The 25,459-nt window shown below is 42.1% G+C and overlaps 1 protein-coding gene across 17 annotated transcripts in view; it reads right to left on the reverse strand.

Moving 5' to 3' along the window:
- Positions 1 to 22,611: 22,611 nt before the first annotated feature.
- DMD (dystrophin) overlaps positions 22,612 to 25,459 on the reverse strand; it is a 2,446,616-nt gene continuing 2,443,768 nt past the window's right edge. For 14 of the 17 annotated variants that reach the window (XM_032426633.1, XM_032426634.1, XM_032426635.1 and 11 more), the window contains one exon: positions 22,612 to 25,196. In XM_032426633.1, coding sequence (XP_032282524.1) covers positions 25,099 to 25,196 — 98 coding nt within the window. In that variant the 3' untranslated portion in view covers positions 22,612 to 25,098. The remainder of the gene's footprint in view (positions 25,197 to 25,459) is intronic. The other 3 variants (XM_032426637.1, XM_032426646.1, XM_032426645.1) reach the window with 1 other exon arrangement.

Genomic DNA, 25,459 nt, shown 5'->3' on the forward strand with positions numbered 1-25,459 from the left:
CTGTCATGGTGCCCTCCATATATCCCCCTTTACAAACTACCACACTTTCTCTAATAGTGTATCTGCTTGTTTTCCCAGCTAGACTGTGGTCTTCACAAGGGGGGGTGCATATTGTTTTTTCCTCTTTGTTGGGACCCTATTGCTTATACTGTAGGTGCTCAGTACATATTTATTGATTAACTATTTCTCTGACTTTCTTTTCCTTCTTTTTTCAAGTCGCGTTTGACATTAATTCCCTCAGGAGTTAATGCATGAACAACCCTTAGTGTCCAACTCTCATTCTGCTGCCTTTGCGGTAGTTATATGATTGCTAACCCTGAACTTAAACCTTTATTTGGCACCAGGCCATGCCTGCAGTGATCATAAAGCAAAGTTCAAGGCTAGTCAGTATTTCCCTCAGAGATGAGTTAATTATAGGCAATAAAAATGTAAAAGAATTAAATTGGTTAGACCTGCAAAATTATCTTTTTGACTTTTCTAAATGCAGCCTTGGACTTAAAATGGCTGTGTCTTAGGTCAGGTTCCCTGGAAACAGGCTGTAGGATGGAGATTAGTGGACGGGAAGTTCCCCCGAGGAGTTCTCTAGGGAGATACACCTGTGGGGGACTGAGAGCAGCAGGGCTGGGCAGAGGGAGAAGTTAAAGTGTGACGCACACCCCTCAGCCACGTGTATAGTGAGCTCTAGACCTGGGGTGGCCCTCCAGAGTCGTCCTACGTGGAGGTGAGGGAACAGGGACCTTGTACCTACCCCTCATTGGCCAGTCATTGGATGCAGGCTGCTCCCAGGAAGGGGGCACAGCTTTGGATGAGAAAGCTCATCACTGTGATTCCCAGAGAGGGACTGAGCTGTCAGCCAGCACCAGCCGCCCTGCCAACAGCTGGGAGGATCTGTCCCTCAGTCCTGAAGGGGGGATCTGGGCGGGCACCTAAGCTGCCACCGCAGTGGGGACGAACCATCTCAAAGTGGAGTGCTGGGAGAATCGATGAGCGGGTCTTACGACGGGGTGGAGCCAAATCACCATTTTCATTCAACTTAATCCCTAGTGTTACTGGGAGCTCTGAAGTTCAGAGGAGGTAATGGCTGAAATAGCCCAAGTTTGTGTGGTCTCAGGATGGTTTTTTTTTTTCTTAAAAAAAAAAAGAAAACACAACAGTCACCAGCCTCCTCTCCCTCAAGGTGTTTTCCCCCATATGCGTTTCCCCACAACTGTTTCCTCAATTTGAAGCCCCAAGAGTCGGAGGCAGGAAGGTGTTATGATATAACGAGGAAGTCTGCCCACAGAAGTTGAGGATTGTCTTTGGATCCCCAAAGATGCCCTGAGGTTGGGGATGGGCCTGTGTTACCACAGATACCTTTCCCTCAACAAACCACCACCTACGAAACAGTTTCAAAGGGAACCATAGACATGAATCGCATTACGCAAACTTATTTACAAGGCTGAATTAGCTCATGTCTGCAAAGCACTTTGAGCAATTTGGATAGACCTCCTAAATTGTTTACTTAAAGTATTACCTCACCCTTAAGTCAATTTCCTAGAGGTAGGACAGGCTAAACAGCTTCTATTAGAAAATAATCTTCTCATGAGCTTTCCCAACATCTAATATGTATTATCATTAGCAGTTTGATGTAAGGGTATGCTTGTTGAGGCAAGACAATTATTTTTCACATATTTTCCATACATTTTTATTTAATGTCTTTTAAGAATGGATTATGATTTTTGTCCTAAAAAAAATTACAGCTTGGTACGGCCCACATTTAAATGAATAATTTTAGGCTGAAAGAATCAGTCATATTTTCAACAGAAGGTAACCAGATGTCTTAATTATATATGTGTGTGCATGTTCTAGCACGTTCTACGATAGAATCCCAGTTCCCTGGATACAAATAGCCCCAGTGTCCTCCAGGATCTCAGGCAAGAGATGGCTTCAGGGCCATAAGCACGGAGTCAGTTTCAGGCATATACAGAATATTCTCATGTATAACGTTAGCACAGTGGTCAATTTTTTTAAAAAGCTGGTTACAAGGATATCGGATTCCTGCTACCCCGGCTGCTGCAGCTTCAGTACCGACAGAGAATGGGTACCTCTCCTTCCCCCTAATATGTAACTCATAAGAATTTCACAGTATTTGACCATTTGTGAACAGGATGGATTTGGGGGATGGGAGGTATGGCAGATCCAATCTAACTCTTTTTTTTTTTTAAAGATTTATTTATTTATTTGACAGAGAGAGCACAAGCGGGAGGGGCACCATTGTTGGGAACTCTGCCACCGATGCTTCTGGAAACTGGGCATATCTGCTGCTGCCCTGTCACAGTGACTCGGGCAGTGCTGGCTTCTCTATTTATTTATCTCAACCTCTATTGATTTACTTATTTAAAAATTTAATTTATGTGTATTTTTTATTTTACAATCCAACAGTTGGTGGAAGGGTCACCAGCTTCTGATTCAAAGTCTGGCATAGGTGTGTCTCACTGGTGAAGGTTAGGGTTCCATGACTGTATTCTTGTGTCCTCTGCCTCCCGTAGCTTACGAGCTTATCTCCCCTGCTCTTTTGAATTAGTTATTTAGAAGGATATATGAGAGAGAAAAAGAGAGACAGAGACTGTAAGGAAGAAGGCCAAATTTCAGAAATTATACCAAAAACCATTTCTACTACTTTATCGTCCCATCAGAAAGGCAATTTTAAACCTCTGAGTACTACTTTTTACAAACCATTAAACTTTCCGCTGTTACATGTTTTTTCCCAAGGAATGTGTAAAACAGTCATCCCTACCCTTAGAAGAAAATTTATGTGATTATTTATATATTCTTGGGGGAGAAATTTCTAAGCATGAACCAAAGCCAGAGACCATAAAGAAAAATATTGATAACCTTTGCTACTTCAGAAAAAAAACACCATAAACAATGTTAAAACATTTGACAAATGGGAAAACGTGGAACTCATATGACAGAAGACTAATGTCCTTAATATAATAAAATCTCTTACAAACCAGTAAGAAAACTTTTAAAACCACAGTATCAAAATGGTCAGAGGATAGGTACAAGTAATTCACAAAAGAAGACAAATAGTCAACAGCCATATGAAAAGATAATCTAACTCTTAATAAAAATGCAAATGAAAACAATAAGGCATAATAATCTCCCTGTCAGAGTGGCAGGGACAGGAAAGATGTTGCAAACAGACCTAAACCAATTTGGCAGTCCAGCAAACGTCTGGGTCCTTTAGTAAACATACTACAGCTGGGTGGTGGCCATATCTACCTGCCCTCACAAACTTGCTAGTGGCTGGTTCATTACTATGGAATTAAATATTAAACCCAAGTCTCCAAATTGTCTTCAACATACAAACACTTGTTAGCAAGCCAGTACAAAAGAGGATGAAAGGCTTATTCTGCGGAAGATGCTCCTCTACACCTCATAACGTGACTGGCTGGTTCAGTGGCATCAGACGCCGGGGCTGGGATTTCACACCTCGTTCCTACAAGGGTTGTAGAGCTCGTGCAACATTCTTAGCTGGAACACCACTTACCTCACCAATCAAAATACCTCTTTTCATTCCTCAAGTGCTAAGTCACCACCTCTGCGGATGTCAATTCTCGACTGGCGCCCATCAGATGCTGTTTAAGTATCTCTGGATACTTGAAATGTTGAGTCCACACTCACACTCCCAACTCGAGCACACAGAATTACCTCAGGCACATACAGAAACACTGTCAATGTAACAATAGAAAACAAGTGGGGAGAAACAGTCATTGCAGACTGGTACCTTTCTGAAAGGCAATTTGTCGACCTGTATAACACTATCAAGTGAACATACTCTGCAAATTAGTGATCGTACTTGTGGCATTTTATCCTAAGGAAGAAGGTGAACACATGTGCAGAGATCTGCCCAGGGATGTGCATGGCTGCATTATTCTTAATAGTGCAAGGTTGCAAATAATCCAAATTTTGTTAGTAAGATAGGGATGCGGATCAGTGGTTGCTTGGCGGTGGGAGTGGGGGCTGGGAGTGGTGGAAGGGACGCCAGGGCAGGATTACAAATGGCCAGGATGAAGCTTTTGGGGTGATGGACGAATTCACTATCTTTGTGGTAATGATTTCATGAGCGTATGGATCTATTAAAGCTTTTCAAATTATATTCTTTAAATATATGCAGTTTATTGTATGTCAGTTATATCTTAATAAAGGTATTTAAAAAATTCTGTCAGTAGATAATGGATAAATAATAGGGGAAGATTTATTGAGCACAAGTGTCTCTTGATTCTCATGTTAGCCCTTTGAATTCAGAACTATTATCATCCCCATTTCTCACAGATGAGAAAACTGAGGTTTAAAGAACTGATATGACCTGTTCAAAGTTGCACAGTTAGAAAGTAGCTAAGGGTAGGAATCAATAAACTGCAGTCCATGGACCACATCCAGCCTGCCCCCTATTCTTGTAAATAAAGCTTTGTTGGAACACAGCCATACCCATTTCTTTCCATATTGTTTATGTCTGCTATCACATACAACAATGACAGAATTGAGTAGGTGGCAATAGAGGTCACGTGGCTCATGGGATGGTTAATTTTATGTGTCAAGTTGGCTAGGTCATGGTACCCAGATATATGGTCGAACATTATTCTAGATGTTTCTGTAAAGGCATTTTTCAGATGAGATGAACAGTTGAATCAGTAGACCTTGAGTAAAGCAGATTACCCTCCATTGTATGGGTAGGCCTCATCCAATCAATTCATAGAAAAAGACAACAGTCCCTGGTGAAAGAGGGAGTTCTGTCAGCAGACTGCCTTCAGACTGCAACTCTTCCCTGGGTCTCCAGCATGCAGAGTCTGGACCCTCACAATCATGTTAACTAATTCCTTAAAATATCTCTCTTTCTCCATATATAAATATATAGATAGAGAAAGAGATAGAGACAGAAATAGAAATATCTATAGACACAAAGTTATAGACAGTTAGATGGATATGGACACTGAGATACAGATCTATCTATCTCTACATACATCTGTATCTCTGTGTCTAGATCTATGTATCTTGTTGGTTCTGTTTCTGTGGAGAACGCTGACTAATATAGCCCACAAAATCTAAAACATTTATTTGGCCCTTTACAGAAAAATTTTCTACCCTTAACTTAGAGCCAGGATTAGAAACCAGACAATTCAGATGTAGAGCTTACACTCTCAGCCACTACCATACACAAACATCCAACCAATGGAATGCTTTATGGCATAATGAAAAATTATGATAGTGAGGGGTGCCTGGGTGTCACAGTCAGTTGGGCGTCTGACTCTTGGTTTTGGCTCACGTTGTGGTCTTGGGGTTGGAGGGATGGAACCCTGGTCGGGCTCCACACTCAGTGCAGAGTCTGCTTGAGACTCTTTCTCTGTCTGCCCCTCCCCCTTGTTCTCTCTCTCTCTCTCTCTCTGGAATAAAGAAATAAATCTTTAAAAAAATTATGATAGCTATGCTTACTGCTTTGAGAAAATGTTCAGAATTTATTGCTAAACAAAGAAAGCAGGTTATACCTGTGTTTATGGTATTATCACATTTCTATTAGAAACAGTATGCATGGGGAAAGTTATAAAAACATAGACACTGAATATGTTAACAGTGGTTTTCACCAGCACTGGATTATGAGCGATTTTTACTTTTGCTTTATACCTCCTTATATTGTCTGAATATTTCACAATGAGCATATAATCAGAAGGAAAAACGACAAAGCAGTTTTCATTCTGAAAATGGAAAGAGAATGCCTAATGATATGTTGTTTTATACTGCCTCAAAATTACCCCGTGCAAAACGTCCAGGTCAAGGTGTCTACAGCAAAATGTCCTTGATGGCAAAACAGTGACAGCTGTATGGTAGTCACATCCCTCTCCACCGTGTCCTCCTAGTTCATTTTCCATACAGCTGGCAGTCTGAGTGGTCTTTCAGAAGTACTCATCTGATTGTGTTACTCCTGTGCTTACATCCTTTCAATGGATTCCCATCTAAGGCCCACATTGTTTTCAGCGTGGCACACAGCGTCTTGGTCCTGGGCTCTTGCTGCCCTTATCTTGCCCACTCTGTTCCAGCCATACTGATGTATGTGCAGTACCTAAAAACACCCTGTTTTTTTAAAGAAGATTTTATTTATTTGAGAGAGGGCAGAACAAGAGAGCGCACGAGTGGGGAGAGGGGCAGAGGTAGAGGGAGAAGCAGACTCCCCACGCCCAGAGCCCGAAGCAGGGACCCGATCCCAGGACCCTGAGATCACGACCTGAGCCGAAGGCAGACGCCTAAGTGACTGAGCCCCCCACGTGCCCCAACACCCTGGTTCTTATCTTGGTCTCATAGGAGTTAGTTTCATTATTGCCACTAAGAGCAATCACTAGATCTTATCTTTGTTTTTTCAGTGCCTAGAATAGTGCCCAGCACAGGTAGACATAATAAATGTGAAATAAAAGATGGCTGAATGTATAGAATGCAGAACCTCTATTATGTTAATGAGTTTTCAACTTTGGTCCTGGTAGACAAGATGGCCAGAGAGGTGACATTTTACATCCTCAAGGTGTTCACTATTAGCACTGTTCTTCAGATGCGTTTTGGATGGGTTTACTTGGGAACCTAACCATAACATACAACTTGGCTTGAATAAAAAGTCTGTTTTGAGTTCTCTGCCTCTGTCAAAGACTGGCTACATGTTCACCAATCCATTTCCTTTTCCTGGGCACTGAGAAAATCTATTGCTTAGCCTTCCTTGCAGTGAGTTTGGGAAATTATGACTGAATTCTTGCCAACGGGAATGTGAACAGAAATGATCTGTGCCTTCCACCAATGTGCTTTCTACATATTCTCATTTTCTGCTCCATGTGGGCTGGACTCAAAGGTCTTGGAAATGGTGGGGTTGCAAGATGTTAGGAGACTGGTCCCTGATCTATGATGTGGCCTAGAAAGGAGTCTCTGCTGAGTTTAGCAACCGAGATTGCGGCGTCTATTTGTTATTGCAGCCCAGCCTAGCTTCTCCTGACAGCATCATCTCCCAAATAAACTTTTATAACTCTGCTTGTTTTGAAGCTGGGCAGGACTTACATGGTCACTTTAAGTTGACACTTCAGAATGCAGATGTCAGACCATATCTCCTTATTCAGCTTCTTCATTTTTATTTTCCAAATGATCTGAAAGAGAAACATGGAGGAAGATAATGACTATTCAGTAGAAAGCAAAAAATAGTACAGAGCACAAATAACTCACAATTAGCATAACAATTCTTGCTATTAATATGAATCATTCATTTCTTCTCTAAATTTTTTTATAGTTTAGAAATCTGCAGTGTTTAATAGAAAGCTCCACATACACTGCCTTTTTGATGAAAGGGGGGTTGTATACATTTATCAAATACATGCATATATTATGTGTTTAATTCATTGATTCATTTATGTAAGAATGAAATCCAACCAGAAATTAATTAGGACCTACTGTGTGTGTTTTGTTGTATAGCAATGCTCTTCAGTTGGTATGCAGATGGGGTTGCTGGTGGATTCAAGCTGCTTTTCTGTTAAATAACCTTTGCTAAATGTGACCAGACATGTGGATTTTTTTTATTGGCAATAATGATCCTTGGGCTGCATGTTACTCTATTAGACATCTGGCTGCCAATTCCATGCAGGACCTTTTCATGACCATCATATACTTCAGGGAACACTAATTTACTCTGAAGATCAAATTAATCGAAAGGGGGCTTTTCCAAACAAAACACAGGAGAGGTTATTATCATAGTGCATGCAAATGTAAGTGTTTGATCCAGTGTGGGGGGCTTCTCTATGAAATTTTGCCTGATTCTTCCTATTTTCTTAGCACACCATCCTTGGGCTACCACTTTTAGCTTGTGTGAGCTTATATCATGACCCACAGCAATTATTTCTTATCCAGATCCTCTAGTGGACTAGGAGTTACACACCATCCCCTTTTGACTTCCTATCCTAAGTGACTGGCATGAAGTAGAAACCCAGTAGCCTATTTTATGAATAGTCACGTAATTGTTTAGACTGTTGTGCTTTCAGAGTTAGAAAAACTCCTTCAACAAACCCCTACTTTATAGTTAGAACGTTTTACAAAATTTTTGTATGAGTTTTGTATCAGTACGTCAGGGTATCATATACAGTTTCAGGATACCAAAAATATTTATTTATTTATTGAGGTATAATTGACCTATAATATTATGCTAGTTTCATGTGTACAACATAATGATTTACCATTTGCATACCCTGCCAAATGATCGCTCCATGAAGTGTTGTGACCACCCATCACCATACATAATTACACATTTTCCTCTTTTGATGAGAATGTTGAAGATCTACTCTCTTAGCAACTTTCAAATATACAGTACCATCTTATTAACTATAGTCACCATGTTGTCCATTACATCCCCAGGACTTATTCATTTTTATAAGGGGAAGTTGGTACCTTTTGTCCCCCTTCACCCGTTTGCCTACCCCACCCCCATCCCACATCTCTGGCAACCACCCATCTGTTCTCTGTATCTAGGAGCTAGGATACCAAAATTTTTAAAGAGAAACATGGTAGGAGAGTGGGCGGAGGTCGAGAAAAGATTGAAGGAAGACTTTAACCTTACTTATTGAGCTGTGCTGGAGCAGAATGCCAGAATGGGCCACAGGGTGCTAACTAGGTTGTGAGGTGAGGTGGGAAGTCTTGTCGTATGTGGAAAAGGCCAGGCTTAGACCAGACATCCAGCCACACAAGCCAGAGGAGGAGAAGGTTTGTTGTGAGGCCATTAGACATTCTTGTTTTAGCTTTCCCCCTGCCTACATTGCTGTCCAATAGGGCCAGACTTGAAGGGGAATGCGTTCTCCTATAAAAACTTCCAGAGGGAGATGAACCCACTGCATCCAGTATCTAGCCAGGGTGGTTGCTACTGTATTCTTCCTTGTATATCCTCCCAAATTCTTTAAGCTATGATTTAACCCCCCCACCTTTTTTTTGGGGGGGGGCTGTTCTCTACTCAGTAGAGCTGGAGAACAACTAGGCATCATCTTCAACGTAAGATGTTAAATCACCCCAGTTAGTTTTTTCCCTTTTTATGAAATTCCAGTTCCCTTATTTTTTTCTTTTAGGATCTTGTTTGCTAAGCGGTCATATCTGTGACTCTCTGCTGGAATGTCCCTGGGCTGTCTCTTTCATCCCGGAGCTCTGAACATTACTCCATAAAGAGAATATGATGAATGGCCACGGAAGAAAAGCCAGTATATGAAAGCCCTAGATATGACTTTTCTTGCATCCTTTGTCTCCTCCTTAGTTCCTATATTCACTCGGAGCACATTCTGTGTGCCAGGAGTTCTAGATGCTCCGGGAGAGCATAGCGAACAAAACTGACCCAAATCCCTACCCTTACAAACTTTACATTCTAGCTAGGGGAGACAGATAATACACAAAATATGTAAGTCAAGAATTATATTATGCCAGCTGATAATCAATGTGATGTAGCCACATGAACTGGGGAAGTGCAAAGATAGAGTTTGGGGTTGCAGTTCAACTAGTATCTAGGAGAGGTTTGACAGAGAAGGCTGTGAAAAACTGATTAAAGAAGACAATTCAGGTGATACAAACAAACCCTTATATTTTATGAAACGGGCAGCCTCCATTTCCAAGGGTCCAGAGAACTGCAGAACAGAGAGGAAGGCAGGAAGCTTTTATAGGATAAAGAGTAGAGAACAAGGAAATAAGTACAGAGCCCAGAGTTGGCTTGGTAGGTGGGGATTGGCTGACTGGATATGCTGTTTCTGGCCAAGTCAAGCATTTAAAGGGACACGCCACTTAGTCTAAGTCTCGGTTTGCTGACATGGCACCCAGACAGAAGTGGCTCCATCTTAGGCCCAGACATTTGTTTCAACAACGTGAATTTTGAGTAAAGACCTCTAGGAGGTGAGGAAGCCAGCAAAACAGGCATGGGGGGGCGGTTGCAGAGCAAACAGTCCGTACAAAGGCCCTGAGGTCAGAACTGGCTGATGTGTTTCAGAAACAGTAAGGCGGCCATAAGATGCATGTAGCAGAGCGGACAAAGGGACAGGTAGCCGGGCTGGGGAGAGAGGTGCAGGTCAGATTGTGTTAGAACCTTGAGGAGGCTAGAAGGACTTTGGCTTTTACTCTGGGACGGGGAGCCGTGGGTGAGTTTTAAGCCCCAAACAGGCCCGATCTGATTATGCCTTAACAGGATCACTCTGTGTGAAGGCGAGCATGAAGGAGGGCAGGTGGCGGCTGGGAGACCAGCTGAAGACTATTGTAGTGATCCAGCAGCGTGATTAGGACTTCTCAGGCCAGGGGAGTAGAAGCAGACATGCAGAGAGGTGACCAGATTCTAGATATATTTTGAAGGGAGGGCCCTCGGAATTTGTTGATGTGAGTAAGAAAGGAGTCACAGATGATAGTGCTCCTTGGCCTGAGCACCTGGAAGGATGGAGTTGCCGTTAAGGGCTGGGGTCGAGAACGTTTTAGATGGTGGCAGGGAGGTGGTTGTGGTGGGTCTATCGGGAGCTCAGTCTCAGACGTGGTAAGTTGGAGAAGACCATCAGACCTCCAGGGAGAGATGTTGAGGACGCAGCCAGATCTACAAATACGGAGTTCGGGAACGAAGTACCGGCTGGAGACACCGACCCCACCGACCCCGGAGTCTTCATCACACTGAAGGTATTTATAGCCCTGAGACTGAATGAGACCCCCGAGCTAGCATTCCACATTAAAGACAAGAGGTTCAAGGAGTGAGCCTGGGGCCATACCACAGGGGGATGGATTGTACAAACAGGAGCGCACATCCATGCACATCCCGCAGAAACTTTGTGGTGGGAGCAACCACGCGGGAGTCAGCTCTGGGGGAGGAGGGTGATTCCTCTCAGTGCGGGGGGAAGGAAAGGATACTGCTGTGCAGAACGTGAGTGGACACGAACACGAACGCGTGGAGAAGGCAAGGCTGAGGGTTAGGAGCAGAGGAACGGACAGTCGGAGCCCAGCGGGCAGCAGGCTGGAGAGACAGCTAGAACGGCGGAAGTTACTCTTCTCTTGGTTTGCAACTCTGTTTCCCAGTAAAACTAAGGGCAGCGTTTTGGACGCACTCCCCGGCCTCCTGAGATGGAGTGTTTTCCGCAGAGGGAGCGCTCACCTGCAGGAGGTTTCCTGGGATCGGTCCCAGGTGGAAGGTTGACCGGGGCGCGCCGGTGGGAGAGACACGTGAAGGCAATGAGGGAGGCAGGTGGGGCCGAGGAGCTCCCCCGGTGGTGTGACTGCCACTGAGGCCTCAGCCCGTCCCACAGGGGGCTCCGGAGCTGGGATGGCCTTTCAACGCTGTCCCTAAACGAGGCCAGGGGACCAGGTGTCTGTATGATTCCGTCAGCCAGTTCTTGGCCCCCGCTGTTCCCTCGTGAGAGGCGGTGGGACCTGCACAAGGCGGCTCTCTGTGGCTGAAGGCAGCGCCCAGAGGGGGACGCCGCTGTGAGCCGCCAGCAGCCAGTAGTGCCAGAAGCTGGGGTGCGGCTGGCGTGGCCCTGAAGACCAGAGGGAAAGCGCCCGGAGCGCGCGGTCGGCACTGTGAGCGGCTATAAGGCGCGCATGCGCCCAGGTCAGACGCCACCTGGGGATAACTTCTCGCTCCACCCTGGGGAAACATCGCTTTGTTTCCTGGCTTTTTCTCAGATGGGCAGTGTTTCCATCTGCGATGGCGTCAGGAAATTACTTGAGGGAAGGGACTAGAGGGTTGGACAAAAGAGGCAAAGTACGCAAGAACTAACAGCATTAAGATCTAAGAGCTGGAGGCTGCCAGTGAGGGAGACTTGGCAAAGAACCCAGCCGGTATTCGGGTGGGAAGGAGAACCGGTAGTCCTCGGCCATTTTCCTAGGAGGCACCGGGAAATGGGTGGAGGGGACTTTGTCATCCCAGTGCCGGGAGGACTGCAAAGTGAGGGAGAGTCGTGTATGATGAAGAACTGTCCCCACGCAGAGGCCAACAGCAACCCAAAGGCACTGTCGCATTATTCTAGGGGCCAGTCGTTTCTCCTGGCAGCAGGGAGGTGTCTGAGGTACCTGGAATTCCTCCCAGGAGACCATCCCACCTGTTCCTCAAACCTGTCCCTTGAGGAACAGGGTCTTTCGGACCCAGCCCAACTGCTTGTCTTTTTGGTAATACTCTAACAGGTGTGAGGTGATACACCATTGTGATTCTGATTTGCATTTCCCTGATGATTAGTGATGTTCAGTACCTTTTCATGTATGTGTTGACCATCTGTATGGCATCTTTGGAAAAATGTCTATTTAGATGTTCTGCCAGTTTTAAAATGTTGTTGTTGTTTGGCCATGGAGTTGTATGAGTTCTTTATATATTTTGGATATTAACCTCTTATCAGATGTATAATTTGCAAATATTTTCTCCCATTCCATAGGTTGCCTTTTTATTTTATTAATGGGTTCCTTTGCTGTGCAGAGGATTTTTAGTTTGATTTAGACCCACTTGTTTATTTTTGCTTTTGTTGCCTTTGCTTTTTGGTGTTAAATCCAAAAAATTACGGCTGAGACCTAGGCCAAGGAGATGATCCCCCTGTATTTTCTTCTAGGAACTTTATGGTTTCCGGCCTTACATTTAAATCTTTAATCCATTTTGAGTTGATTTTTATGGTATAGGATAATAGGCCAATTTCAGTCTTTTGCTTATGGCTGTCCAGTTTTCCCAGCACCATTTGCTGGAGACTATCCTTTGCCCACTGTATGTTCTTGGCTCCTTTGTTGTAAATGACCATATGCACATGGGCTTATTTCTGAGCGCTCTGTTCAGCTCCATTGACCTATGTGTTCATTTTTATGCCAATTCCATACTGTTTTGATTACTGTATCTTCATAATATAGTTTGAACCGTGGCGCATGATGCCTCCAGCTTTGTTGTTCTTTCCCAAGATTGCTTTGACTATTCAGGGCTTTTTGTGGTTCCATATAAATTTTAGGACTGTTAGATTTCTGTGAAAATGTCATTGGAATTTAATTGTGTCAAATCTGTGGATTTCTTTGGGTGGTATGGATATTTTAACAATATTAGTTTTTCCAATCCAAGAGCATAAAATATCTTTCCATTTATTGGTGTCGTCTTCAATATCTTTCATAAATGTCTTACAGCTTTCAGTGTACAGATCTTTCACCTCCTGGCTTAAATTTATTCCTAGGTATTTTATTCTTTTCATGGAATTATAAATGGGATTCTTTTTGAGAATTCGTGATGATGATGATGTTCTAATTGAGGTATAATTGACATATAACATCATATATCGCTTCTCGGCCTTTTGGCTAAGATCAAGTGACATAATATCATATTTCAGATATACAGCGTGATTATTTGATATTTGTGTATATTGCAAAATGATCACCACAGTAAGTGTTGTTAACATCTGTTGCCCTACAGAGTTCAAAGTTTTCATCACAAGGAAAAAATTTTTAAGATTGACTTCTTATCAATTTCAAATATGCAATACAGTATTATTAACTATAGTCACTATGCTATATATCACATCCCTGCAACTTATTTATTTTATAACTGAAAATTTGGTCCTCTTCACCCACTCTCTGCCCCCACAACCACCAATCTGTTCTGTGTATCTAATCTTTGTATCTATGAGCACATGTGTGTTTTTTCGATTCCACATATAAGTGATTCATATGGTATTTGTCCTTTTCTGTGTGACTTACTTCGTTTGGTATAATGCCCTCAAGGTTCATCCATGTTGTCACAAATGGCGGGATTTCATTCTCTTTTTTTATAGGTGAATAGTATTTCATTGTGTGTGTGTGTGTATGTATGTATATATATACTGCATCATTTTTTTTATCCATTCATCTATTGAAGGACACTTCGGTTGTTTCTGTTTCTTGACTATTGTAAATAATGCTACAGTGAACCTAGGGGTGCATATACGGGGGTGCAGATTTCTTTTTAAGTTTGTGTTTTCATTTTCTTCAGATAGCCAAAAGTAGAGTTGTAGGATCATAAGGTAGTTCTATTTTTAAAGATTTGAGAACCGTCCATACTGTTTTCTGTAGTGGCTGCATAGATGGACACTCCCACCAACAGTGCCCACGGGTACCCTTCACATCCTTGCCAACACTTGTTATTTCTTGTCAGTGGGATTGTTTCCTTAATAGCTCTCTTAACTACTTCATTACTAGTCTATGGTATGGAAACACAACAGATTTTTGTGCATTGATTTTGTATCTTGCAACTTTACCAAATTTGTTTATTCTGTAGTTTTTGGTGGGCTTTTTAGTTTTTTGTTTGTTTGTTTGTTTTTAGTGTTCTCTCTGTATAATATGTCATCTGCAAATGGAAACAGTTTCACTTCTTCCTTTCTGATTTGGATGCCTTTAATTTCTTCTTACCTAACTGTTCTGCCTGGGATTTTCAATACCATGTTGAATAAAAGTAGTGAGAGTGGACATCCTAGTCATGTTCTGATCTTTGAGGAAAAGCTTTCTCTTTTTTTTTTTTTTTTAACACTGAATATGATATTAGCTGTTTACTCATCTGATATGGCCTTTATTATGCTGAGGTATGTTCTGTAGATACCAACTTCTCTTTAGAGTTTTTATCATAAATGGTTGTTGAATTTTGTCAGTATATTTTTTCATCTGTTGAGATTGTCATATGGTTTGTATCATTCATTTTGTTAATGTGGCCTATCACATTGATCTGTGGATGGTGAACCATTGTTGCATCCCTGGAATAAATCCCACATGATCATGGTGTATGATCCTTTCAATGTATTACTGAATTTGGTTTGCTAATATTTTGGTGTGAATTTTTACATCTATCTTCATGAGGGATATTGGTCTATAATTGGTTTTTCTTGTGGTGTCCTTGTATGGTTTTTGTATCAGGCTAATGCTGGCCTTGTAAAATGAGTTTGGAAGTATTCCCTCTTTTATTTTTTGGAAGAGTTGAAGGATTGGTATGAATTTTCTTCAAGTGTTTGGTAGAATTCACCTTTGAAGCCATCTGGTCCTGGACTCTTGTTTGTTGTGAGGTTTTTGATTACTGATTCATCTTCTTGCTAGTAATGAGTCTTTCGGGATTTTCTATGTTGTTTCATCTAAACACATTTGTGAATTTTCCAGTTTCCTTTTTATAACTGATAACTACTTTAATACCCTGTGGTTAGGAAAGATGCTTGATATGATTTCAGTCTTCTTAAATTTATTAAGACTTGTTTTATCAACTAACATATGATCTGTCCTGGAGAATGTTACATGTACACATGAAAAGAATGTGTATTCCCTTGCTTTTGGATGGAATGTTCTGTTAATATCTGTGTAAGCCCAATGTTTCCTTATTGGTTTTCTGTCTATATGATCTAGCCATTGGTGAAAGTGGGTTATCAAAGTCCCCTACTACTACTGTATTGCTGTGTATTTCTCCCTTTAGGTCTGTTAATTTTTGCTTATATATTTAGGTGTTCCTATGTTGGGTGCATAAATATATACGAATATTACATCCTCTGGTTGGATTGACCCCTTTATCATTATGTAATGACCTTCTTTGTCTATTACTACAGTCTTTGTTGTAAAGTCTGCTTGGTCTGATACACGTATAACTACCCAAGCTTTCTTCTGGTTTTCATTTACATGGAATATCTTTGTCCATCCCTTCCCTTTTAGCCTGTGTGTGTCCTTAATGCTGAAGTGGGTCTCCTGTAAGCAGCACAAAGTTGGGTCTTTCCTTTTTTTTTCTTGATCTCATCAGCTACTCTATGTCTTTAGATTAGAAAATTTAGTCTTCAGACATTTAATTATTAATAGGTATGGACGTACTGCTATTTTGTACATTGGTGGTTGTTTTGGAATTCCTTTGTTCCTTTCTTCTTATGTTCTTTCTCTTTGTGATATGATGCTTTTCTGGAGTAGTGTGCCTAGGTGCCTTACTTTTTATCTTTTGTGTATCTCCTGTGGGTTTTTGCTTTGTGGTTACCATGAGGCTCACATAAGGCATCTTACATTTGTAACGGTTTATTCTAAGTTGTTATTAACTCAAGTTGACATGGATTCTAAACCTCTACATTTTGACCTTCACCCCCACATTTTGTTATTGATGTCATAATTTACATCTAGTGTATACATTAACAAATTATTGTAGTAACAGTCATTTTTACTACATTGGTATTTTTTTTATTCGTTTGTTTTTAGAGCATGTGAGTGTGGGGGAGGGGCAGAGGGAGAGGGAGAGGGTCTTAAGCAGACTCCGTGCTAAGCATGGAGCCTGACACGGGGCTCGATCTCATGACCATGAGATCATGACCTGAGCTGAAACCTAGAGTTGGATGCTTAACTGACTGAGCCACCCAGGCACCCCAATATTTGATTTTTTTTATCCTCATACTAAATTTATAGGTGATTAACCCACCACCATTACAACATTAGATTACTCTGAATTTACCTATATATTTACCATTACCAGTGAGATTTATACTTTCATGTTTTCCAGTTATTTGTGCCCTTTTGTTTCAACTTTAAGCAGTCCCTTTAACATTTTTTTAAAGATTTTATTCATTTGAGAGAAAGAGCGTGCACAAGTGCCCTTCAACATTATAAAGCCAGTCTAGGGCTACACTCCTTCACCTTTTTTTTCTCTGGAAAACTCTATCTTTCATTTCTGAAGGACAACTTTTTTGGATAGAGTATTCTGGTTGGCAGTTTTTTTCTTTTAGCACTTTGAATATAGCATGAAACTCCCTTCTGGCCTGTGAATTTCTGCTAAAAAAAATGTGCTAATGGTCTTACAGGCATTCCCTTGAATGTAACAACTCATTTTTCTCTTGCGGTTTTAAAAATCCTCTTTGTCTTTAACTTATGACGCTTGAATTATAATGTATCTTGGCTTGGGTCTCCTTGGAGTCCTCTTCTTTGCAGCTCTCTGGGTGTCCTGGATCTGGATGTCTGTCTCTGTTCCCAAAGTTAGGGTAGTTTTCAGCCATTATTTCTTCAAATAAGTTTTTTTTTGCTCCTTTCTCTTCTCTGGGACCCCTCTAATGCTTGGTGGTGTCCCATAAGTCTGTTAAGCTATCTTCACTTTTTTTCGTTTTTTCCTTCTTGCTCCTCTGGATGAATTCCACTGCCCTGTTGTCAAGTTCATGGGATCTTTTTACACCTCATCTAGCCTGTTGTTGAACCCCACTATTGAATGTGTCCTTTCACTTACTATATTCTTAAGCACTATGATTTCTATCTGGTATTTTTTAAAAAGATTTATTTATTTGAGAGCAAGAGAGTGTGTTTGTGCGCGTGTGCATGTGCACGCACGCGCACACACACACAAGCAGGAGGGGAAGAGGGGGAAGGAGAGAGAATGCTCAAGCAGACTCCACACTAAGTGTGGAGCCAGACGCAGGGCTCGATCTCACAACTTTGAGATCATGACCTGAGCCAAAACCAAGAGTTGAACGCTTAACCAACTGAACCACCCAGGTGCCCCTCTTTTTGGTATTTTCATATATTTTCTCTTTGGTGAAATCCTCACTTTGTTCATTTGTTGTCTTCCTCACTTTGAGGAGTATACTATGACTGTTATTTTGAATTTTGTATCAGGTAAATCACTTATCCCTGTTTCTTGAAGGTGTTTTTTCTGAGGTTTTATCTTGTTCTTTCATTTGGAGCATATTCCTCGCTTCTTCTTTTTCCTTGACTCTCTGCATTTGTTTTTATGTATTAGATGAAACAGCCACTTCTCCTGGTCTTGAAGGAGTGGTATGTGTAGGAGATGAACCTTATCATTTAACCCCATGCAGCTCTAGGTTGTCTCTCAAGCCTTTGTGATTGTCTAGCAGCATTCTTTTCTTAAAATTTTTTATTTAAATTCAATTAATTAACATAGTGTATTATTAATTTTAGAGGTAGAATTTAGTGATTCATCAGTCTTATATAATACCCAGTGCTCATTACATCAAGCGCCCTCCTTAATGCCTGTCACCCAGTTACACCATCCCCTCACCCACCTCCCCTCTAGCAACCCTCAGTTCCTTAGAGTTAAGATTCTCTTATGGTTTGCCTCCCTCTCTGTTTTCCTCTTATTTTATTTTTCCTTCTCTTCCCTTATATGTTCACCTGTTTTGTTTCTTAAATTCCACATAGGAGTGAAATCATAAGGCATTTGTCTTTCAATGACTGACTTATTTCACTTAGCATAATACCCTCCAGTTCCATCCACGTCGTTGCAAATGGCAGGATTTCATTCTTTTTGATGGCTGAGTACTGTTCCATTGTATATTTATATGCTACCTCTTCTTTATCTGTTCATCAGTCGATGGACATCTGGGCTCTCTCCATAGGTTGGCTATTGTGGACATTGCTGAAGCAGCATTCTCTGTTCTTAGTGGCTCCCAGTGTTGAGGGTGTGCCGAGATCTGTCAGTGTCAGCACCTCGATGCCGGCTAATTGGAAGCTGGGCCCTCTCTTTCAGAGGAGGCCTGTGGGGTGGGTGTTTCTGTCCACTGCCTCTGCACTGTACCGGGGGGTGGGAGTGGATAGCTGATGAAGAACTGTTTCTCTGTTACAGTCCCATAGGCCTGAGGAATGTAAACCCCACTGGCCACCAGAGCCAGGTGATCAAGGGGCATTTCCGGGGAGTAGCTGCACAAATCAGGACGCCAGCCATGTGCTGAAGCTCCTTTATGGGAGACACCAGTGTCCTGGAATGAAGCAGAGGGAGAGACGAAGATAGCATCCTCTGGTTTCTGCAGAGTATTGTGATCTGCCCCTTGACGTGTGTCTCTCAGGCCACAGCCATTAAGAGCAAATAGGTGTCTTTTAAGGAAGGACTGGGTGTTTCTGCATGCTGCCTCTGTACCGTGCCCTGGGGAGATAGCTGGTTAAGAAGGGTTTCTCTGTCTGTTACAGTCCTGTGGCACCCATGAATGTAGGCCCAATTGGCTAGCAGAGCCAGAGGATGAAGGGGCATCCCCGGGATGGTAGCCTCCAAAACCAGAGTGCCAGACATATGCCTAAGCTCCAGAGACCGGCAACCTGGAGCAAGGCCAAGGAAGAGCATAAAAATAGCATCCACTGTCCTCTGGGGTCTCTGGGGAGCGTTGCAGTCCGTCACTATGTATATATTCAATTAGAAGCCTGCCCCTTGGGCCGCAGCTATTAATAGAAGCAAATAGTCCTCTTTGAAAGAAAGACTGGGCCTTTCGGTCTGCTGCCTCTGTGTCGTGCCCTAGGGGGTTAGCCGTGGTGAGTCTGCATGAGCCCTTTGTCACTTGTCTCCTCATTCACCATAGGCTTGTGGATCTCATGGACACAAGCCCCTTTGGCTCTCGAAGCTAGAAGTTTAGGGGTCCCATATCTCTCAAGGAAGCCTTAAAAGTTGGGGTGCCAGATGTGGGGTCCAAACCCATCACTCCTCAGGGAGAAGCTGCGAGTTGTGAGTTTGCTCCTGGTTGTGTGTCACTGTGCCAGGGATGGGGTTTATGGTGACATTGTGTCTCCGCCTCTCGTCCCGATTTTGTCATTTGTCCGATATGTATAGGAGTCACTCAGCCAGTTTCTGGGTTTCTTACAGAGGGACTTGTTCCGTATGGAGGTGTACACTGAGTGTGTCTGTGGGAGGAGGTGACTTCAGGAGGCTCCCATGTTGCCGTCTTAACTGGAACTCTCTGAAAGCGTGCCCATTTTACACAGATCATCTACAGTAATACCTAGGAAAATAGTAAGATTTTTCAGGTGAACCTAAAGGCTTAAGAACAACTAGATTTTAAAATGTATACCAAGTGGAGAAACCTGGAGGTACCACCTTCCCCAAGGCTGAAGTTAACATCACCAAGAATGGGACAGACCATTGTAACATGACTCCTGCTCTGACGTGCTGAGGACACTCTGTCACTTGTGTCCCCTTCCTGCCAAAAACACATACCCTGCATCTAATCACGAAGGTCGCCTAAGACAAACCCAAAGGGAGGCACATCCTACAAAGTCACTGGCTTGTACTCTTAAAACATGTCAAAGTCTTTGAAGACAAAGGCAGAGAAACCATTCCGGATGAAGGAAGGTTAAAGAGACAGGAACAAATGTCATGAGCTTGTGAATTAGATCCTAGACCAGATCAGGGAAACACACATAACTATGAAAGACATTGCACGGTGACAACATTTGAATGTGGCTGTGTAGCTGTTATCTTTAATGTTAAGTTTCTTTATTTTGATCATGGTCATGTGGTTACGCAAGAGAATGTTCTAGTTTTTAGAAAATTTACCTGAAGTATTTAAGCATAAAGGGGCATGATGTCTGAAACTTAACTCTCAAGACGGTTCAGGAAGAAAACAGACTATATGGAGGGAGAAAGTAAATGGTGCAACATGCAAACAGTTGTCGAATCTGGATAAAGCGCAGATAGGGGTTCTTTGTGCTATTCTTGCAATGTTTCTGTGAGCTTGAATGATCTCAAATTAGTTATAGAAGAGCTAAAACCTGATGCTTTGTGTATATAAAATAATACAAATGCACATACCTATATGTAGGTATAGAATTTAAGCCTCATGTTACTATATATAATCTTTGCTGTATAAGAAAGGCACTCGGAGGGTGGCTCAGCCAGTTGAGTGTCTGCCTGCGGCTCAGGTCATGATCCCAGGGTCCTGGGATCGAGCCCCACATCGGGCTCCCTGCTCAGTGGGGAGTCTGCTTGTCCCTCCCCCCCACTCTTGTGCTCTCTCTTACTCTCTCTCTCAAATAAATAAAATCTTAAAAAAAAAAAGCCACTCTCAAACATCCCCAAACTTCTCTCTCTCTTTCACACACACACACGATATTGTTTATTATGGAAAGTCTGATGTGTTGCTGCTCTCATATTTTCAAGTAAGTCCGTGAGATCACAGCACTCTACTATCCATGGAGTGACGGAGAACGTATTGGTCTACTAGAGTAGAACTTCCTACTCTAGTAGTCCTGCTACTGTGGGAAAGAATTTGATTCATGTCCTTGCTTCACTTAATTTGAAGGAAAGTGTCTGTGTGTGTACCAGTGCTTATGTTGGTATTCATTCCGCCATTAGAGTATTACAAATTCAGGGAATCACATCACCGCTCCACAGGACCTGTCCCTTCATCTGGGTGCTTTCCCCTAAACACGCATTTTGCTTGCTGGTGCACAGTCCGCACCAGCTTGATCCATTTTACATTTTGACTGAAATAATCCTCTCCCCTCCAAACTGGGCCAGGTGTGGAATGGAAAGTGAAACGCCCTCCTCAGAGTCCTCCGCACACAGTTGCGGTGGACATGGTGACGTGTTGGGTTCCTCAGTGACCTAGTTTCGTGTCATCCGAACAGCCAGTTGGGGTGTTTCAAGCAAAGGCAGGTTTGGGGAATGGCAGGGCGGGATCCAGGATGGATTGAAATATGGTGAGAGGTAGTTAGTCTTGGTGTATGCGGACTTCAGGGGCCATCTTTCGTGACTGTAGTCCCTTGGGCCAGTGTCATCAGCCCACCTTCAGAAACTGAGCAGGTGATTCCTAGCAGAGATGCCATACTCACTTAGTTATCATTCTTAATGAGCTTGACCCTCTCCTCTTATTCCCAGAATCACTAGAATAGACTTTACCTAATGGACTTCACAGTTTCTTTGGACCCCTGGGGTATGAACACTGGGGGGGAACTCCTGTCCATGCATCATGGTCAGAGGCAAAGATCACCCCTCCTTAGGGGAGCTGACATGGCTCCTCCTTTGCAGTTAGGACAGAAGCAGAGTGGGGCAGGGGCGAGGAGATCTCCCGGGGAATCTCCCTCTGGTGCCGATCATGACTTCTGTGTGGTTAGGGCTATCCTCCCCAGAACCAGTTCTGAGGTATCCTTTTAGGTGAGACTCCTATTGCTCCAACTGCCCCTTAGATCTGGTGCTGTAAACAGTAACAGAAGTGATGAATTCTCTTGAGAAGCAAATGTAAATTGCATACTGGTTAATTCATCTACCTGTGAGGACTGAAACAGGAAACCAAATGAGCACTGTGACTATTGCTGCACCCAAATGATCTCCCCCAGCTCCACACGCTTGCCACTTTTGGTCCAGAAACCTCACCTGTAGGATCCCACAGATAAGATTTTGGCACAAGTGAGCCGACATGAAAGATGTGCAGTACTGTTTGTCACAGAAGGCGGAAAACAGCCCACATGTCCCACCAAAGAGGATAGCTTAAGTGATAGCCCATTAACCTACACTGGAATATTATGCAGCTAAAAAAAAAAAAGAATGGGAAAGCATTTTATATATCGAGATGGAAATATTTCTTGTGATATAATTAAGAATGGCTGGATCCCTTGAGTCCATTCTTAAGTTTAAAAAAGCACGGTATAGAGCTGGGTGCACAGAAAGCGATCTATCTCAGGTGTTGTAAAAGGGCAAAAGTAGGAACGTGTGTTTGTAACTGTTTTCATGATCGTGATCGTTTGGAAGGAGACACAAGAAATTGACATTTGCTCACAGGCCCGTGTGCACGATGTGGGAATAGGGTATTTTCACCACTTGGCTTTTTCGATTTTTCACTCGTCAACCATACGAATGTATTACCTAGTTAAAAATTAAAAACAAAGTACTGTACTCGACACTTTTTTTGTAACATAACTGCGTGCTTTATTGAGATACACAGTAAAGCAGTAATATAATACAATAGTAAGGCATATATTTGGTGAAGTCTGATATGTTGTGAAAATGCAGTAAAACTGAAGTTTAAAAAAATAATTAGTAAATGTTACAGTGTTGGTGTTAAAACACAATATATTATGATACTCAAGTAAGAACCCAGTACCTGAAAACAATGACAGAACATGCCACGTGATGTTTATGCTTCAGTTACATTATGATTTACAGTTTAATACTTGGTGGTTATAAAGAACACGAAATAATGTCCAAATTATGCTTAAAACGTAGCAATAAAGCTCTCAGTTTTTATTCAAATATTTTGACAGACTCATTCCAGAACTAATGTCTAAAAGATAAAATGAAAAGATTAAAACAAAATTATGCACTCTATTTACCTCTGCTTTTAGAATGGAACTTAAAACTGCTTAGTAGGAAGTAACACAACCCGTTGTTTTTAGTCGTGGTTAAAAAAAAAAAAAAAATCCGTGGGGAAAGAAAAAGTCCAGTGTCACATAAAGGAAAAAAATGCAAGACTAAAACCAAATCTTTATGTCATTCTGTTACCTTAGAGCTTTGGGTTTTCTTTTGGAAATGACAATGGGGGGAAAAATGGAGAAAAATGTTCACATGATGGACAAGTAGTGAAGCTGTGAAATCAGGTGTGCACGATTATTAGGAACACCCCAAAACCAAAGTGAGGTAGAAATAGCATGAGAAGCCATGGTGGATGTTAATTATCATTAAGAAAATAATAGACAAAACCCACTGTGCAAAAGTTAACGACACTTGACCTAAGAGGTAACAGATTTGCAAAATAATGGGGTCACGGTGATTTCTAGTGAATGGACGATTAAAAACAAATGAAAGGCTAAGATGCGAGAGTAAAGCTTGCTCCTACCAGTTAGTCCTCTTGGGTTATTCTCTTTTTGCACGATGTTTGTTTGTTTGTTTGTGTCTCTAACCTTCCTCGTCCAGCAGCAAGGGTGTGGCGTACCTTTTGGAACATGTGACTCCATCTGTGTTCTGCCTTAAACCAACCTGCGTGTAATTACTTGTAGAGAAATGGGAAGTGGGGAAACAAAGCTCATGGGCTTCTGGGTGGATATTTAAGAGGCATGCTGAGGCTGTCTTACACCTCTTCCCAAGAGTTATTTGAAGTGAAGTCTTGTGGCATTTAAAAACTCCTTGCAATGGGGAAAAAATATCTTAAAAAAAAAAAAAAAAGAAGCAAGAAAGCAAAACCCCCTCAAATACCCACTGCTGTTTCACTGTGAGGAGAGGGAAGAGTGTGATTTCACTGTAATTGCAAAGATCTCTATGTATGGTTATGAACGTTCATCCAATCCTTTACTTCAAGAGCGGCCCCCTCCCTCCCAGGGAATTGGCTGCAAATCCACAGCCCTCCAGCCCTACCAGGAAGTCCTCTTTACTGTCTGGGGAGTTAAAAATGTCTTCTGGTGGCGTGACTTCCACTGAAGCATCATTACATGTAGATGGTGGCATTGCCAGTCGTGGGAAGCTGAATGTATCAACTGAAGGATTACTTGGACGCAGTAAGTCCTGTGTATTCATTCATGTGTCCCTTTTACAAAAATTCAATACTGTAGCTGTCAGTGGAAAGTTCCAAATGAGAAACATCTGGAGCCCCAGACAATGTCTTAGTGTGGTAGTTGCTTCCTGGTTTCAGGCTCCAGGGAAAATTCCTTCTAAACAAAGCAGGTAAGCCTGGGTGACCAGAAGCAATCTCTTTCCATTAGGAAGTGGCCAGATCATTTGAACAAGATGTTTAAAAGGTCTCTAGAAAGTCAGATCTATTTAATCTATATACCTACAGTATTTACATACTTCTAGACATATAGATGCATAAAGCGAAAACCCACAGCCAGTCCCACTCAGTCACCGATTCCAAAAAGAGCAAAGTGATGTAGTTGTTTGGTGGTGTTAGAGGAAGTCCTATCTTTACTATGCCAGAAAAGAAAAAACCAGGAATTTCACATGGATATCACGCTAAAACGATGCAAAACAATGCGCTGCCTCAAAGTTTGTGTGTGTGTGTGTGTGTGGGTATGTGTGTGTGTGTCTGTTTTTAGGGGTTTTTATAAACAACTTTTTTTTTTTATAAAGCACACTTTAGTTTACAATCTTTCTTTATAACTGTTATAAATTTTTAAACAACCCAAAATGCGTTCCATATAAAGAAATGGCAAGTTATTTAGCTATCAAGATTTTACATGTAGTTTTCTTATAACTTTTTTGTACAATTGCATAGACGTGTAAAACCTGCCATTGTTAACAAAACAATAACAGACTTAGAAACTACTGAAATCTACAGTATAGTACCACTACCCTTCACAAAAATATAGATTTTTTTTTCTTGTAAACTCTTACTGTCTAATCCTCTTTGTTGTATGAATATTATAAAAACCATGCGGGAATCAGGAGTTGTAAAACATTTATTCTGCCCCTTCTTCATCTGTCATGACTGAAACTAAGGACTCCATCGCTCTGCCCAAATCATCTGCCAAGTGGAAAAGGCTTCCTACATTGTGTCCTGGAAAACAAAGAGAAAGAGAGACGTGACACTAGGTGCAGATCGCATCAACCTGACTCTTCGCCGTTTGGGAGATCCTTCCCCACTTCTAGGTGAAGACAACACAGAAGCTGCACCGAGGGTCTACACAACAGGATTTGATTGTTTCCCCGTTTCCAGGAAGAAGCAAAGCCTTGTTAATGAAGCCATTCCACGTTGTTAGTATCAGCTTACTACCGGGTCAGGCTACTACTGTGGTCATTTCAGTGGGAAAGTGTCTGAGA

The sequence above is a fragment of the Phoca vitulina genome, unplaced genomic scaffold (genome assembly GCF_004348235.1).
Source record: "Phoca vitulina isolate PV1807 unplaced genomic scaffold, GSC_HSeal_1.0 scaffold35, whole genome shotgun sequence".
Lineage (NCBI taxonomy): Eukaryota > Metazoa > Chordata > Mammalia > Carnivora > Phocidae > Phoca > Phoca vitulina.